General features: G+C 37.4%; 1 protein-coding gene across 10 annotated transcripts in view; it reads right to left on the reverse strand.

The window, feature by feature from the left end:
- The window catches only part of MPDZ (multiple PDZ domain crumbs cell polarity complex component), a 169391-nt gene that overhangs the window by 19437 nt on the left and 130725 nt on the right, over positions 1 to 19229 (reverse strand). For 7 of the 10 annotated variants that reach the window (XM_061200428.1, XM_061200429.1, XM_061200432.1 and 4 more), the window contains 7 exons: positions 18515 to 18692; positions 15581 to 15691; positions 7702 to 7864; positions 5718 to 5914; positions 4512 to 4603; positions 4216 to 4306; positions 1989 to 2069 (listed from right to left, as the gene is read on the reverse strand). In XM_061200428.1, the coding sequence (XP_061056411.1) occupies positions 1989 to 2069; positions 4216 to 4306; positions 4512 to 4603; positions 5718 to 5914; positions 7702 to 7864; positions 15581 to 15691; positions 18515 to 18692 (913 nt within the window). Of the gene's footprint in view, positions 1 to 1988; positions 2070 to 4215; positions 4307 to 4511; positions 4604 to 5717; positions 5915 to 7701; positions 7865 to 10959; positions 11059 to 15580; positions 15692 to 18514; positions 18693 to 19229 lie in introns of all 10 variants that reach the window. The other 3 variants (XM_061200433.1, XM_061200431.1, XM_061200435.1) reach the window with 2 other exon arrangements.

A 19229-nucleotide genomic window follows, 5' to 3' on the forward strand; every position in this document is an offset into this window, starting at 1 on the left:
GATTATCAACACTGTGGCTTTGCAGTGATGATTAATGCTTGACGACTTTCCGACTGTCACTGTGCATCCTCTCTGCCACTGCTCTTTTCACGTGTATAATACAGAGAAAATCACACACTTTCAGGGAAAGCAGAGCTCAGCTGTAATTTCCTTTCTGGCTAGCTCTAGAAATTTGGATAGGTTACCTAACATCTCTTAACCTCAATTTTCTTATCTCCAAAAAAAGGGAAAATAATTCTTGCCAACTACAAGTTTGCTGTGAGGATCAAGTGCAGTAAGAAAAGGCTTAAAAGCCTGACACACTATGCAAAAGTGTTGTTATCACACACACATTCCTTCTACTTATAACTCTACAGGATATAATCAAATTGACTTCAGATAAAGTGTCTAAACTTGCCAGCATTTTGAAACCCCGAACTCTGATCTAGTGGTCAAAGAATCAGGCACAGTGAATAGGAAGGTCAACGTGCTACGAGACTGACAAGTCTCAATGCTGATGCCAAATGTAAAAAACCGAGCTACCCTCTATTTGGGACACTCCACACCAATGCTCTTTCCTACTACCACAAATAAATATTTGTTTGAATAAGTAATACTCTATATCTACCATGACTGTATGTACTCAATTCTGAGATTTGATTCTATTATTGTCTATTCACTTAACTGTAGTCAGAAAAGTACTTTACTAAGTACAGAGGGCATTTGCTGGTTGTTTACCTAACATCCATTCTTGTCGTACTCCTTTATACAAACTCAGAGACTGCCATTAGAATATCCAGTCTCCTCTGCCCCTGCTACCTCAAACGACTCTCTCTTAAATGGCAATAGAATGAGGGATTCTTGAATGGAAGTGTATGGACTTCTTGATGGAAAAAGCTTTAATAACTTCTTTTCCCTCTACCCACAACACAAACTGCCCACGATGACTTTTCTTAAACGTATATGCTAAGACCAGAGCAATCCATTTTTGTAGAGTTATTTATTTTTTAAAAAAGAAATCAAACCAAGAAGAGTCACAGTATTTTTTTCCACTAAATGCTTAACAAAATCTGATCACATGCCAGGCTTTATGCCCACCACTTTATAAACAACTCACTTAATCTTTATAATTACAATATTATCAGAGGCAATACTATCATCTCCAATTTACAGGTAAGAAAATGGAGGCAAAGCAAGACCACACCATGTGTGAAGTCTGGACCTGATGAAACAAAGATTCAATCCAGACAGACTGCCTCTGCTGCCCTGGCTGCCTTGGAGCTGGGGAGTCGCAGAGGAAGCACCCCTTTCTGCTGCAGCATTTCATGTTCCATCCCTCTATCCTACCGCCCTACCTCCTCCCTTCCTCTCCTCTTCCCTGAGCATGTCACTACTCTTTCTGCTTCTACTCTGTTCATCCACTGCCCACCTGCATTCCAGCATGAGCCTGCAGCACTTGAAAACATTTATAGGTCTCTGTTCAGCAAACCACTTCTTTAAAGTGGTCACTTGAACCTAAGGTTCAGATCTTTGCAAAAACAAATACCTCAAGGATGCCTATCGGTGAGATTTCTAGTTATTTGAGCTTTCGGTTTCACGAAGGACAAAGACTATAACTTCCGTTTCTTTATTCTTTTTATTTCCTCCATAGCAGGTCCTTGGTAAATAAATCAAAGGAGAGATCACTAAATGTCATACCTTGGGATAATCATAAAGGCAGGAAAAGCTGGGTCCCTGCCCAAGTATCAATTAGCACAGTGGTTCTCAAACTTTAGTGCACACTGGCATCACAGAGAAGGCTTATTATTACAGCACAAGATGCGGGCGCACCCCCCAAAGCTACTCATTCAGGAGGTCAGGGTGGGCCCACACACCTGGAGTTCTAACAAGCTCTCAGGTGATGCTGATGCTGATGCGGCTGGTCTGGAGCCCAGTTTTGAGAACCAGTGAATTAAAACACCAGTGTCAAGGCAGTCACATCATTTCGCTCCAATTCAAAGCAGATTTACCTTGGGAAGCTCTAGATGCTGCACGTTTGGAAATGAACTGAGGTCCACAGCTGCATCGGAAGTAGTAACACTCGGTTCAGCCTGACAGAGGGAAAGAAATGACAAAATAGGCAACTGAGTGTTATGCAGTTTTGTTTGTTTAAATACAGGGGCTACTTAATCAAAATTATTTCATATGCTGTAATTCCTTATTACTATTTTATTATTTCATGACATTTATGAACATTATATTCTCTTTAAAATACGAATGAGGTGTGATTAGACGGCAATTATTTTGGAGCACAAAGACACAAGGTGCTCCTCAAGACTGCCTGGGTTTACTCCACAGTGCTATCTAACAACAACCCAGCTCCAAACGGTGCAAGCACTGAAACACAGAACACCAGCAGAGGCACCATTCACTATGCTTTACCGTGCTAGTCATCAAGTGTATTTAGGAGCTATTAAATGTTTTACCTGAAAATTATTAAAATCCATTTTCTTAAGGGACATATTTGGTACAATTCATATGAAAATAAAATTTTCTCCCTTATAATCTTGAAAAACCACTTGACTCAGTTCACCATTATGATCAGTGAGATAGTTCACCAGCGTGAGACAATGATTTCTGCATCTTATGTACAGAAAAACCCAAGGTATAGATATTAATTTAGGGAAGAGCGTTTCCATTTCTACACCTTTTCCCACTGATAGTTATCATGGTTCCTCTAATTTTAAGCTTTTCACTCTCTCCTATCTCCTTTTACTCATTCTAACAATGTATCCAGTGCATCTCCAAATCAAAACAAAACTCCCACCAAAAACTCAATTTTTTGTCACCCTCTAGCCACTGCCTCATCTTTCCTAATTTCTTATCCATCGTTTGCTTTCTCAAAACCACTAATAATCTGCTAATTGGGAAATCCAAAGAACTCTATTCACCTTCTCACTTGAGCTCCCTGCAGTATTCAAGGCTGTGGAATATACCCTTTCTCAATGGGGCTCTCCTCGGCTGCTGTGCAACATGCCCGCCTGGTTCTTCTTCATCTCTGACCTCTCATTGTCAGCCTTCCTCCTTACTGCTGATATTACACACTTCTGACCTGGGCCCTCTTCTTCTCTAAATGTTCTCCATAGGCCAGAGCCTCAGCTCCCATGGCTCCCAAGTCGGCATCTATGGGGATTCATCTCTAAACTCTACACCAGACGTCTCCATGGACACTCCTACCAGGCTTTCCAACAGGCACTTCATTCTTAAGCTGCCTCAGAGAGAATGTTCTCTTTTTTTTTTTTTTTTTTTTTTTTTTACAAACATCTGCTTCTCTTTTTTATTTTAGTGAACGTTAGCCATCTATCGAGTCACTAAGTCAGATATCTGGAAGCCTCATACCTCTTGTCTGTTTCATTCACCAGTTTATTCTCAGCCCAAAACACAGAACCTATTACAAGGCAGATACCCAACAAATATTTGTTGGATAAACAGATTCTCAACCAGTCATTTTTCCTCACTGAGTATATTTAGTTAGGGATGAAGTAATGTCAATTTGGGTCCTAAATATCTGACATAACCACTTCTTCTTCTCTCTCTCTCTCTCTTTTTTTTTTGCCTTTGTTCAGGCCCTCATCATCTATCCCCTGAACTACTCCAATAATGTTCCTACTCCCTTTAACTTAACTTCTCTGCCCTGCAACCTGTGATTTTTCTCTGCACCATTTCCAGAGAAGTTTTTAAAAATATAATTTTCATTCTTTGAATTTGCAAAGACATGGCCTCAAAGACGAAGTCTGCACCATGATCCCCATGATCCGACCCGACCCATTCCCTGCCTCCCACTGTTAGTAACACTCTGCAGTTATCAATTCTCTTCATTTGCCAGAGCCTCCAGGCCAGTCCTCAGTCCACGTGCTCTGCCTGCAATGTTTACGGCCCCCAAGTCGTCTACTTCCAATATACACTTCACGTGTAACCTTCCCTATGAAGTCTTACTCTCGCTTTCCCTCCAGAGGTAAACCTGTCAACTCCTTTTCTACCTTCATTATTCCCTTTGCAGACTCTACTAGTAGCCTTCATGTAAGCGGTGTGCTTATTTACATGAGTGTTTCTTATACTAGGGTATAAACATCTTGGGTGCCAAGGCTATGACTTACTTATCTTTTATATCCCTGCAAGAGTTCTATCATTGTTAGCTGAATTAATAAGTGGTGTATCAAGCAAATCTTCCCAGAAAAACAAACATAAGCTACATACCTCCTTATTTTGAAGATTCTCTGAGGTAGCAGGCAAAGGTTCCACTGTATGCCCAGGACATACGGCCATCTGACTCACTGCATCTTTACTTCTAAAGGAAAAAAGCACTGACCTATCATATCATGAGCATTCATATGATTTTCATTCTTTAGCTTGAAGACTCAGATTATTAGAGAAAATTCTGGGACCTGGAACTACAACACTCACACATTTATATATGTTTTATTTTCATTCAAAAGAATTCAGAATTGAAAGGCAAAGGAAAAATATTTAATAAACCAGAAAAAAATGCTCACCTTATAAAAATTATTTTTACTTTAGAAGGGGCACATTTGATGATCGATGAAGCATTCTGATGGCTTCTTCCATATAAAATTTGACCATTGATCTATGAGAAATAAATATCATTAATTGAACCTAGAATTTTAATTTCACAAATTTTGATCATCCTATCTAATGAAAAGCACATTTGTTTCTCCTTTTAAAATATTATATATATTTTTCTTCCTAGAACATGAACCTGACTCTGATGGTGAGAAAAGAAAAGCTCGTGTTTAAAGCCAACGTTAAAATAACATGCATGTAGTCTGATCTCCATGGACTAAAGAGGCACCACTTGGACTGACTATAGGACAGTATTCAGGCAGGCGACAAGCTTCTAGAGTGCTTTGTACCAAGCAAGGGCTCTGTGGAAGCACCTGTGACCCGCACAGATCATCCTGGGAAGGCCCTGACTGTCATAGCTCCTAATTAATCTCAAAACTCAAGGCCTGGGAATAGGCCACTGGGGAGAAGCAGTGCCAGGGGATTCAGGGTTTAGGCATCAGAATGTGCTTAAGCAGCACAGTACCTAGTGGAAGCTGCCAATCATCCTGTCATTTAGCCACTGCTGACTGAGCCTTCCTAGCCAACAGGGAAACACACGAGGCATGGTTCAAGCAGCGTAAAGACGCATGGATCCCAGCCTACAGGAGGCGAGGACGAACAAATCAAGCAAACACAATTCTAACACTGTAAAGTAGGGTCCACAAGTTTATTTTGCTTGGCGGGCTGAATTACTGTGTTTGTTATTTAGCCTCAAATCTGACCCCGCCACACCCCACCCCCATCACGTCTACCATTAGGGATTCAACTCCTAGAAGGTTCAGTGGATCAGTCTCATTACCAGGGCATGATTGGCCATTTGGTTTTTTCAAAAGCTCCTAATAAAAATGCAGCACACAAAAAAATGTTTTTGAAATGCGATCTTTATTACTGTCTTGGGGCAAAAATTGTTTCTGGTGCTATACAGTCACAACCTTTTAATGGAAGTTAATGGGAACATGGGCTGTAGTTAGTAGAGATTTGGTCTAGAGCCAAATTTGCTGCAATGTATCTATTTTATTAGAGAAGCGGTAGTTTCCTCAGTCACCATATGAGACCCGGGTGGATTTTCCGGAAACTGATGGTTCCATTGCACCAATTCAGCGAGAGTAAATTCAGTGTTTTCCACAAGAACTTACCTCTAGAAGCTCATCTGCAATCTGCAATCGACCATCTTTCCCAGCTGCTCCATTTGGATCAATCCCCACTATAAAAACACTCATCCTGGACCGGTCTTTGTTCCCAGCAAGACTCAGACCCAAACCACTACGACCCTTCTCCAGTTCAATCATATGTAGCTCGCCTGTTAGGGTTCCATAACGCTCTCTGATATTTTCTACACACAACAAGAACAAAAAACCCACAGATAGTAAGAGCTAATTCGCAGCCAAATGCTTTACTACGGAAGGTTATTTAGAATGGCATCATAAGGGCATTATTTGTACCAAAATGTAATCCTTGGCAGTTAAGAAAACGCTAAATAGACTGGCGGCCTGGGCGTCAAGACTGGTTTCCTGGAGCGCCCAAACTTTGAGGAATTTCTCTGCATCCAGGGTGCAGAGTACAGTATCTGATTAATCAGTTCTCCTGGGGTGATCAGGCCCAAAGAAGTGATCAACATTAACAAACTCTCAAAAGACTGTGATTAAAACAGAAAGTTACTTTATCATTTGCAGAGAACAGAACATCCAGAGGACTTGTCTTTACTGGTCAGTGGAAGCTTTTCTCCCACAGGAAAATCTACATGGCATGTCGCATCATGTTGGATGGTGCTCGGCACAAAGATCCAGAATAAAGGGGATGGGTTTCTTATTGCACAGAGCCATCAGGCCACACACACTGATGTACCTGCTGTCATTAAATGAGACCTTTCATACCTCACATCCCGCATGTTCAAGAGGTAGAGTTTATTCTTTAATCTGAGAGGGCAAGGCCACAGGTAGGTGCCCCAGACCCAGATGAACAACCAGCCAGTGGCCAACACTAATCACCAGGCATGTGAGTGAGCCATCTTGGAGGTCCAGCCCAGCTGAGCCCAGTCAACCACAGCACCTTGACAGATTAATAATAACTTGTTTTCTTAAGCCATTAAGTTTTGGGGTGGCTTGTGACATGGCAATATATGAACATTCCATTTGATGTTTTCCTCAGAGTACATTCTAGCCACCTTGATGGATTAGCAAAACATTCTAATTTCATTAGAAATACACCAAGAAAACTGCAAACTTTACAAATCATTTCTTAGAAAACATTACTATTCGGCTAATGTCATGCATTCTATATTGATTCTTAACTGCATCAATTTCATAAACTGCCATTTCCTGATTCCTTCTTGAATCTAGCAGCACAAATTTTGTACTCTGTACTTCCTAAAAGCATATACCATAGCATTCTTAAAAGAAATCATTACATTTTTAAATGAAACTTTTTAAAGCACTGACACATAACTTTGAGCTTAATGTTTAATATTTCCCTGTAAAATGGCTTATTTCCTTAGGAAATGGAGACACACCCATGATCCTAATAACAGCTGCCTTCGAAAATGCTTCCTATGCATCATTATGGCTCCTCAAACATTATCTAATTCACTGTTAGCAACGGGGAATGTAGGAACTGAATTTTAAAAAGGGGGATATCACCAGGCTAAAACTTAGAGGCAGTTAAACAACTTCCCAAATGTCCCAAGTTTTTATCTCAACAATATACTATGTTACCATCTTAGTACAAAAAATACCTAAAATCAAGGCTGTTCTACCAGCAACAACAAATAGATTTTACAGTGAGGAATCTGAGGCCTAAAGGGGGGTGACGACTTGTTCGAGACCAAGAGATGGCTCATCCAGTACAGCTTCTGAGAGAGTGCCCCGTCCTTTTTAACTCTCATACAAATGGCAAAGTGGGCTTGAACAGGGATGCAGATTTAAAAAAAGGAAGAACATGATTTCATGCCTCAGGAATGTGTGCTGTATTCAAGTATAACGAACAGCAGTTCTTTCCACACAAAACTGCAGCATGTATAACTGAAGGTGAAACGTACTTATTTATCCAGGACACAAGCCTTGAGAAACTCAGAGCTACTTTAATACCTCTTATAAGTCAATGCATTTCAAAAAGACAACTTACTCCAGCTGTAACCAAACTCATCCTCTTTGTCCACATCTGCTGAGATTTCACTTGCCGATGACTGTGCATGATCCTCGCTCATTTCTGCAAATGCTGGAGGAGGGGGCGGAGGCACACCGCACGGCAGAGCCTTTTCTGGCTCGGATTCTGACTGACTGGGAGCCTGTGGGAACAAGAAGAATGCAGTGGGTATGCAGTCTAAGGAAGGAAAACTCAACGAAAAGAAATAAGTCTGCAATGTCAAAAAAAAAAAAGAGTAGCTTTAAAATATCTCACATATTAAATAATGGGAAAATATACATATATAAAAAATGGTAGAAAGGATTCAGGTAAAGTTTAAATACACTCAACAAAATAGTATGTTCAGAGCACAATCCATTAAATGGTTATATGGTATTTTAAGGTGAAGAATTAAAGGCTTAAATAACTTAAGATGAAAAGTTGTACAAACTTCCTTTTTTGGAAAAAATATTCTCATTCGAAAGTTATCTGGGCAAGATTTTGGGGGTCTAGAAAAGGCTTCCAAGAAACTAGAAAAAAATTAACGAAGGTAATCATATAATCAAGCAAAGCAGTTCAAAGCTTGTTAGTGAGACTATATATAAAGAATTTTTTATTTCTACCTGAATCCTCTCTCAGAATGACTTGTAACAAATTCATGAAAATGAGCATTGCACATGCAGGGTTCATCTAGCACGGAGACAGTTTGTTAGCAAAGAGCACACAAATTCACATCTCAGGGGCGCTGGTTTTAAGGGACAAAACCACCGGCCCCTTACCAACGTAGCCCTAAAGGAAAATGGGAAAACAGGGTTGAATACTTCATACAAACCCAAAGTTTGGCTGGTATATTTGCTGTCACTTAGGGCTACAAGTCTTATTTCAAAAAAAAAAAAAAAAAAAAAAAGGACTTGGTATCATCAGGTTCTTTTTTTCTTTAATTGAAACACAGTTGATCAAATTTTTATATTATAGATTATCAAGCAGAATATTACAGTTAGAAAGGCCCTTAAGTCATGTTATTCATTTACTCATTTTGCAGATTAATAACCCAAGGCTGTGAGATGTGAAAGATTTTGTTCAGAATCACCCAGTGAAACTAGACTTCTTTTTGCTTAATTCTTAACCTAATCCAATGCACTTTCCATTATATCATGTTGTCTCCTCCAATTTCTACAGTAAGACAGAGAGTACCTAATTCAAGGGTCAGAGATACCCAGCTAAAGTTCCAACACTGCGGTCAGGCTGTCCCTGATGCCTTGAACATACATTTTTCCTTCCTTCTTTGTTTCACCTTTTTTTTTCCTATATAAAAATCCCTCTAATATACCTCATTTTGTTTTATATGTGTATATCTGGAAAAAGATTGTGACTAAGAAATATTTCTTAGAGAACACACTAAATGACAGGCATATACAAATACTTAAGAATAATTAGTGTCAAGAATCAAAATATACCTAAAAATGAAACTATAGGGCACTGAATGTGATCTTTCTTTGATGATTCAGAAAACACTTTGGATGCTAAGCTACCCCAAAAATGATCCTGGCAAACATGAATTACTATTTTTCCGGCAAAGCACAGGTGAGCTGATTGATAGACACTTAGGGGCAACAGATTTTCAAGTCACAGAAACTGCTGCATTAAAATGTTTGGTTTACATACCATCGGCCAAACAGACAAAAATTACTAGTGGAAACAGAATCCTTGTTATCCTCCCAAGTGTTGTGCCATAAAACTCTCAAATTAGCAATGTACAAATAAATATGAACAAACAAATAAAAAACTTCATTTGATCCAATGGAGGTTCATTAAACATACTAGGGTAGGAAGGAACATGTAATTTAGAATTTTTCTGGTTAAAAGTTTTTTAAAAATTTACCTCTCTAACAATGAAAAATGTGAGAAAGCATGAATTAAGCCCATTTCATTTTTAAAAAGTAGAACAAAATCTAATATAAACTTGCCATAATTTTAATAAATTTATGGATGCATATTTTATAGATCTTACTCTCTGCATAACTTTTCTGAGCTGTTATTTTCCTTAAAAACAAACAAAACCTGCTTGTCTAAAAACTATTCAGGATCTTACTTAGGCAGAACATTTTCGCACTATGAGTGAACTCAAATGGTACCCTAACATAATTGATTAATCATAAAGCCAATACAAGCCTACATTTACTAAAGGGTCAATTAGGTGTTCTATTTCATTATCCCTGATACTCTCATTCTTACTGAGATCATGTAATTTAGCTTGCTGTTGACACTTCTTAAAATTTACCAGTAAAAAATCTTTAACAAAGACCATTTAGCCTTCATGGGCAAAAATGCAAAGTGTACTACTTGAAATCACTCCATGCCATGTATGCACACAAGTATAACGTACACACACAGCACACTGTAACACACCCACTTACTTGTGAAAATTTCACACTAAGACAAACCTTAAATGGTGTGGGAGCAAAAGGGTTAGTTGGGGAACAACGGAAGAGAACTCTACTTGAATTCTGTAATGCCTACAGTAACAGAAAACATATTCCTTCAGATATAGCATCTTTGGTTATCCATATTACAATAACATGAAAAATCCAATGAATATTCATAAAATGCTTCCTGAAAAAAATTAACAGCTTTCTTCCTTTCACGATCAAATTACAGTATACAAGTTCTTGTAAGTTTTTGTTTCAATTTTGGATTTATAATTTCATCAGAATATGAGAATATCCAAGTATAGATTTACAAATGTTGAAACAGTTCCATGTTTCCTCATAAGGCATTTACACGGACATACTTTATGAATATTCAACAAACTCCTGCATATACACAATTATGTATGGAGTGATTAACTAACAGAAGAGCTTTTAGGACTACCTTGTATAAGTCTGAGAAGGATTTAAACCAATACAAGGTTTTTAAAGAAATTATGTGTGAAAGTAGCTCATACATTTGGCAACTAACAAAAATTTACGTATCTGAAAATTCAACTCACACCAAAATATAGGAAAGGCATTGGACTCACGATTCTCCCTTACTCTTCAGAAGGGCCATGTAATTTCAGCTATAAAAATGAATAGGTTCTGGCAAGAAAATGTGCTTAAGAAAGGATTTGCATGCCCACTCCAAACACACAGTTTTTTTGTTTTTTTTTTTTAATCCTTGCCCAAATTTAGTAAACACTGAACTGGGACAAAGGCACAGTAGCAACAAAGAACAAAACATTGGCAAAAGGCAATGGCAAGACAATGGTCATTATCCAACCTTGTCAGCGTTGAACTGTAGAGAATCAGCAAATGGGTTAGTGCTGCTGAACTTGTACTTAGGGTAAAGGTTGTGCGGCAAGGAAGGCAAAGGGGATTTCTAAAAGGAAACATAAGAGGCGCTGAGCGCAAAAGAAATGTACTTAAAACAACTCATTTATAAGGACAAAGCAATTGCTGATTTAAATAACTGTGCGACACTAAATCCTGTCAGAGCTCATAATTAATAACAACATCTTATCAAACAGTCTAGAACTCAGGGTTTACCTCTAGCAACCTGAATCCACACTCAAATCTAAATCTGGCCACAAAACACAGAGGAATCAAGTCTGTCAAACCGATCCCAAATTTCTTTTGTTTTCACTGAGTGCCTTCACTATCACTGACAGAAAAGCACATATATTTCACCCACTTATATTAACACACGTTCCATGCATATCAGTAAACATGCTTCAAAATTGAAACCATAAAAGGTTTTCATTTACACTTAAAAGCAAATTATGCTTTTTTGGTAAAACAAAGAAAAAAGAGTCTTTCTGTTGCAGAGTGCAAATTAAACATTTGTCCGCTAGTCCGTTGGTAAACTTCAGTATTCTGTTGTTTCCCAGTAAGGAAACTTTTCATACCTTGACTAGATATTAAGTTTGCTTCAATCAACAGTATTCTTTAATTTAAAAAATGAAATCAACAATTTTTAAAGAAATGACCCGCTGTACAGTGATGTTCTCTATTTCTGCCCAATTTTTGTGGAGCTAGGAACATATATATATACATACATATATAAATTTCCTATAAAAGTTCCCATATTACTGGGGAATTTACGAGGCTTTGGGTAATATTTGAAGTCCTGCCTTACAGTGTTCACACAGGTTTTGTGGCTCGCTTGCGATGCGCTCTGAGCTTGGACTACTGGAGCTGAATATATGTATTACAGGCAGGATGACTGCCAGAGAGAATGTAGCATTTTCATAGTAAAAAAAAGAAAAAAAAAAGAAAAGTAATTTCCTTAGCACAATAAATTCTTCTCTTTTTTCACACTGCTATCTTTTTCTTCTATTGACTATATCTTTCAGGGGAAATTGCAGACGTTTAAAATTCATTTTGGCTCTAACTAAATGTTTGTGTTACTTCTCTCTATAAAAAAGCCCTACTGGCAAGCATCAAGAGTAGGGAGAGGTTGTCATGTGACACCACCCTGTATGAGAGAACACTCTACAAAGACTATCCTCACTCAATACGCCTGCACTAAAGCTTATGCCACATCACCCTTTCAATCTGCTCTTCTTGCAATGTTTTTCCTACAGAAAGAAGATGGGTAAAAGAAATGGGCACACTGACATTTCTGCTCATCTCAACTTTCTCTCTGCTTTTCAATTTAAAATGTCAAACTCCTGCTTTACAAAAGAGAAGATCACAAATGCCAAAAAGCATGACCATTTATTAAGGTGGAAGAAATGACTAGGCAGAGATTAAAAACACATCCTAGGCAAAGTAACTCAATGCTATGGAAAGTAGATTATTTCTAATCCTCATACATGGAATTCTCAGGTTTTACATTTCCTTTATAATTCTGTAGAACAATATAAATCAAAATAATAATGGGAAGAAATGGAATATTTAAAAAGAGCTCTGGTTTTTTTGTTTGGCTTTGCTTTTTGTTATTTCAACTTGCAGCTCTTAAGGATTAGAATTTGGCCCTGATAGGAGAGTATAAAAGTACAGGATGAGCACAGCAAATGAAATAGTAGATCACTCTATTATTAGGGAAGGATTTATAGAAACAGACTATATCTCTTATTAAAAAATCAGTGATGAAACTTGTGTTTATAGTTCCAAGGGCTGATGAAAACAGAAACGTTATTAACTAAGAAGAAGCACAGGGAAGACAAAAATCATCCTCTGGCCCATAGTAGTGGGACCCACCCTTTAATGCGACAGTGTGGTCAGACTGAGTTTGAAGTGTCATACTGGTGGAATTATCAGGGCTAGTTCTGGAAAGTTCTAATTCTTGAACAGTTTAAGAGCCAAAGAGACTGACTGGCTTTTCAGTCTATGTACAAGTTTTTATTGAAGCTTTATTATATCCACAAATAAAATGGTTTTCCATCAAGAGACTCTTATGTATGTGTAATTTTTTTCCTTTAGATTCCTGGAGACATGATTATTTTCATAGGGAAGTAAATCATTAAAAACAAAGTAGATCTCATCTTAAATGCAAAATTAATTCTAATTTCCCAAAGCAAAATATGTATGTAGAGGAGGAAAAATATCTTTCCTCTACCTGTCGTAGATTCTTGACTGGACCTCCGTAACGAAAAACAAATTAACGAGAGAAAAGCATGTATATTGATTTAACGCAAGTTTTGCATGACACGGGGCCTTCATAAGGAAATGAAGACCAGAAGAAATGGTTAAGTCTGAGTGTTTTTATAGGAGGTCTTATGAAGAGTAGAAAGTTACAGAAAATATGATAGGACAAAACAGCACGAGCTAAGTGTAGTTAACTGGGGGAAACTCAGCAAGGCCTGTTCATTCTGATTCCTCCCAGGATTCCTCCTCCTCTGGAGATAAGGATGCTCCTTTCCTTCAGACCTCTCAGGAGAGTCTTATGACCTGCTTCAGCAGAGAAGGGGGAGGTCAGAGTCTTTCCAGCACCTGCCTTTTCTCAAATAACTTCAGTTTAAATATTCAATATACCAAGGTGTCGTATTTCAGGGTACCATGTCCTAAACCCTGTCACGTATCATTTGACTACACATGTCATTCTAAGCAAGATTTATTCTGGAATAATTGCTATAAATCAGGCTTCATTATACCTCAGATAATAAAATAGGAATATTTCCCAGGTGCATGAGAAAAATATCTTCCTAGTGCATTAGAAAATGTGACTGGCATTGAAAGAAATGTTTGTAGTTTTTTCAAAAGTAATCTGAGAATCCTAGTCAGCAGTTTATAGTATTGTCCTAAATGATATAAAAGTTGGAAATTAAAAATAAAACAAAAAAAGGAATAAAAGCCACCCACACACAAAAAATAGCTTTAACTTAACTTAAACAGCCATTTACCAACATTATCATACTGTGTCTATGTTTAACACAACAAATGGAAACAAATGTAGAAAGATCTGTAGTTATTTAAACAAACTGAATAGCATCTGAAAAGAATGCAGGATGATACAGCCCCACCATTTGGCAGATTTTCTCATCTGAATGGATAATTATCACCTAACAATCAACAACTGAATGATTAAAAACTGCAGATGTGAAGATAACTGCTTACATTAAGAACTACTATTTCATTTCTTACAGTGAACTCAGACCAGAGCTACACCTGTCTTGACAACAAAAGGAAAAACCAATAGGATAAATCTGGTCACTTTGTTTCCCAGGGCACAGACTATTGACAAGTTCCTTTTACTGATCTCATCTAAAAACCTGTTTGCTATGCTCCTTCCATCATTTGAGCATTGCTATCTTAAATTTTTAATTTTAAGAATTAAAATTAAATGTATTATACATAAAATTACATATTTTAAGTTTTAGATGATTCTTTTCACTTCCCTCACATGTGTTAACATTTTCTTTCTAAATACAACAAACCCTAAAAGCTAATAAGGAGGTATTTCAAAGAGATTCAGTATGACAGGGGTTCTTAAATCCAGAGGTGGAAATTCTCTATGAGCCTCAGGACATCCAGGAAACTCCTGAAATGCTATGCAAACTTTGCAGTAAATGTGAAGAACTTTCGAAGGGGTATGTGGCCCCAAAATATTTAAGACCTGCTGCACAGGAAAATATTATTTTTTTCACTGAGGCATAAAGAAAAAATAGAAAAAAGTTTTAAACTCTTGGCATAATTTTCATCTTCGTAATTTTCAACACATCGAATACACAAAGCTTCACTTAGTATCTTCATAAACAACATTCACTGAATGTGCTTAGAATTTCTAAAACATTTTTTAAAGCCATTTCACCTGTGACAACTGACGGTAAAATGCATTAGTAGGTCTCTGTCCACCAGGGGCTATACGGTAATGAGAGCTATACAGTCAGTGATGATGGCTGGGAAACAGCAAGTATGAAATCACTAGCATATAAACATACAGCTTAAACAAAATCCATCATGTGGAAAGTTAATGTTCACTGGGATAGACAAATACATTAAAGATCATGCACAGGAAATCATGAGACTGCATAAACTGGAAATTCTGTCCAGAGAATAAATTTATAAAGAAAATGAAATCTCTCTGGCTTCCAAGGGACTTGACTAGACGTCACAGACTATCAACCTGAATGACTCCACCACATCCCTCTTAACAACTTAAATATTTTATGACTATAGTGAACACTAATAATTATCCATCTAGATGCCTATGGGCCACCAATGAATCCTACTTGTGTGTTTTTAACAGGCTTCAAGTGTCTGTTAAACATGGTAGAAGGGATTTCCAGGACAACTCAATGGGGAAAAAAGAAGAAAAAAAAGCAAAATAAACTTCTAAAAAGTCTCCTGAGATTTCAAGACTCGAACTCGGGTCCTACAAACAACTTGGCCCTGGATACATTAGATTCCAAGTTGAATACTGTTTGGATATGCCTACCTTGCCCTTTGTGTTTGCTTACCCTTGGTCTGTTTATAATGCTCTGTACCATAAAGACTACAGGGTTGCCTGCTTTCCGAATGGCTTCCACAGCTTGTTCATGGCTTGCATCTCTGAGGTCCATGCCATCCACCTGCAATGGAAGGCCTCAGCTTAACATTTCAAGAAGCTACAGAACAACAGAACAATTTGTCGATCTGGAGTTTTGAGGATCCTGGGTGAGTCTCCTAAAAAATCTGTTTCAGATTCAAAAATAATTGAGAGTACTTATGAGGCTCCAGAACTTTTCATTTGTCCAGCAGACTTGTGGTCCCTTGTTTTGGACACAGATTTCTGTCTCCAATAATCAACTGAAATAATAATCAATTAGAATGAAGGCTCTGCTTCTGCTTCCCTTACATTGCCCAGTTGTTCCTTTAAATTAATAAATCAGCATCATTAAAGAAATAATATAAGGGAACTGCCTAGCAGCACTGTTTTCATCATGAAAGTCACTGTACAAATTTTCTTCCAATTCATTACAGAGTGGTTTGGGAAGTGGGTGTGTGAGGCTTTGTGTATTTCTCTCTGTACAGGGAAGCTTGAAGTTAAAAACAAAATTCTGATGTTCAGAAAAATCAGGTTATGGCAAGGTTAGTTTGGCAAAAGAATCTTTGCAGTAGACGTGGTAGGAGCTGGAAGCCAAGAAATTGTGCTTATCTGTTAGTAATTCTTATAGAAACAGCTTGAAAGTGAAAGTTATTTTGTAACTTTTTATTGACCATGGCTTGCCTGGGTGATGATCAGCTCAGCTTATGCACTATATGAATAGGAAGGAAAATAGTTTGAAAGGCCAAATGCTAATCCTGCCAGAAAACTATAGGACACTGGTATAATTTTATCATTTCCAATTACCAGAGAATGGTATATACAACAAAATAGAAAAATCAGAGTAGACATAATTCTGAAAAAGAAAATTATTAGATCTCTGCATAGAACATTATCACCTTTAAAAGAATTATATACTATATTTAATTGAAAACTTCCCTCATGTTGATACTTTGATGAAATAACAACATCTCTTTCAGTGCATATTAAAAATGGCTTCTAACTTTCCGTAAAATAAAAGTATTTATGTTTACCATATATTCCATTAGTGGGAAAATTGAACAGGACATTAAATATCTTTGCTCAAGTCCAAAGAACTCTATACTTAGAATGGAATACTTCTCAGGTCTCTAATTTACATACATTTTCAGAAACTCTTAGCAGAGACATGTTCTAGAATCCCCAGGATTACAGAGGCCTAAGTCTTCTTATTTACAGAAAAAAGCCCCTGCACGTAACAACATTCAACAAACTGTTGCTTAGCAGTATTTTACCACACGCAAAAATCCTTTCTTTTCAATCTGAAAGGCATGTTTTAACTCTCCTAATACACTGAAACAAACATTTTGGTGCAAACTATGATTAATCTTTTCTTGAAATAATTTATAAACATTTCTTACTTTTTTCTACTTAGGTCAAAGGTATTCAATGGTGAAGTACCTATAAAATAAACTGCCTTGTGATAATCTTAAATTAGAAATTTTATGCAGTACTATAAGAAAGAATCCTTTAACAGGGGGCTAAGGTATCATCTAATGAAAAGTAAAGATGCAGGAAGAGAGAAAAAAAAGCCCATCATTCTTCCTCATAAATGGTCAGAAGAAAAAAAACAAAACACCAGACATGGCCCTTGCGTTCTCTCAAGTCTCAATCTTCTTCCTTCTTCAACTCCCAGAGACAATCAATAAAGGAATAAATAGATCAATGCCCAAAATGTTCATTTCAAAGTTGTGACTGATATGTATAACCTTCTTCTACACAATTAAGGCATTTTAGTGTCTAAGTTATATGCATTTAGAAAATGAGAGACAATCACTTGTACAAAGTAAAACTAATGGTTGTTATAATAACAAAGTGATCGGTTTCTATTTGGAAGTTGCCTCTTTTAGTCTTCTCTCTAAATCCTGACAACTCAGCAAACCTGGGTCAGCTACCCCTTCCTCTAACCTAAAACTATGCTTATGCTGATCAAATAATTCATCACACTGTTCTGAAGTGACTTGATCACTTGTCAAGTCTGTCCCACTTGACAGGCAGGCACAGTGTTTTATTTACTGTGGGATCCCCAGAGCCTATTACAGCACCTGGAATGCAACAGCTTCTCCAGGAATATTTGTTGAGTAAATGATGAGTGACTCGTGAGAGAAGAGTTCATTTAAAATATTAAACTTAGCTTCGAATTAAGGGATTAGGTACAGTTTGACCAAACGCTTCTCTCTCACACATAACGAAGTACTCATACATGCATACACACGTGTGTACATACCAACTCACACGTGCACACACACACACACACACACACACACACACACACAGCCCTTAGTGATGAATGGGGAATGGGCACAGCACTGAGATGGAGGAAACGCCACGCTTGGATTGGCAGGGGTGGTGGGGGAGACATTTATATAAAAGGCAATCAGGATCTTAGCATAAAAACTTTACCAGAAAGACTCACTTTAAAAAATCTCATCCAACAACATTTAAGTATTTCTCGAAATAAAATCTCATTTAAGGGATTAATTATGATGTACACATTCTGTGTGTGTATGTATACTTTTAAACGATTCAATGATTTCCCCAAGAAATTTGCTTTGTTCTTTAAACCGAACTTAATTATTTTATCTTAGTGCCAATGTTTTTTTAAACAGTTGATTATACCCCCAAACACCCATCTCTACATTGAGATATATAATCTGTCATCATACACTGAAGAGAAAAATTATGGACAAAAACAAACAAATAAGAAAGAAATGCTTTAACAGCAAACACATTTTACTCTAATGTTGGGTCAGTGTAAAGATGATGACTCCCTTGGTAAAGAGGATGGCCCAGGTGAATAATTTATCACAGAAAGCTCACTGGAGGGTACCTCTACTATTCTATCTCCAGGTTTCAAGGTTCCGTTTTTGCCAGCTGGACTATCTTCAAGAACATGTTTGATGAAAATGCCCCTCATCACTTCACCGTTGCTTAGACGACTCCCCATCCCTCGTCCACCAACAATGCTGATGCCCAAGGATTTGCTTGGTTCTCGCCAAAGTTCAACCCTATAAAAAATAAATGAAATTTTAAACTCTCATAAGAAAGTATAGAGGGAAAGCCTCATAACATTGGGTTTGGCAATGATTTCTTGGCTATGACACCAAAGGCACAGGCAACAAATGCAAAAACAGACAAACCAGACTTCAATCAAAGTAAAAGCTTTTGTTCATCAAAAAGTACTACCAAAAGAGTAAAATGGCAACCCACAAAATGGGAAAAATATTTGCAAACCACATATCTAATAAGGGATGAACATCCAGAATATCTAGAGAACCCCTAAAACTCAACAACAAAAGAAAACAAACAGATCAAAAATTGGGCAAAGGACTTGACTAGATATTTCTCTAGGGATGATATACAAATGTCCCATAAGCACATGAAAAGATGCTCAACATCACTAACATTAGGTAAATCAAAACTACTATGAAATACCACCTCACACTCAGCAGGATGGCTACTATCAAAAAAAAAAAAAAAGAGAGAAACCCAGAAAATAAGCGTTGGCAGGGAAAAATTGTAGAAATTATGGAGAAATTAGAACC

Source organism: Eubalaena glacialis, chromosome 9 (assembly GCF_028564815.1).
Source record: "Eubalaena glacialis isolate mEubGla1 chromosome 9, mEubGla1.1.hap2.+ XY, whole genome shotgun sequence".
NCBI classification, from domain to species: Eukaryota; Metazoa; Chordata; class Mammalia; order Artiodactyla; family Balaenidae; genus Eubalaena; species Eubalaena glacialis.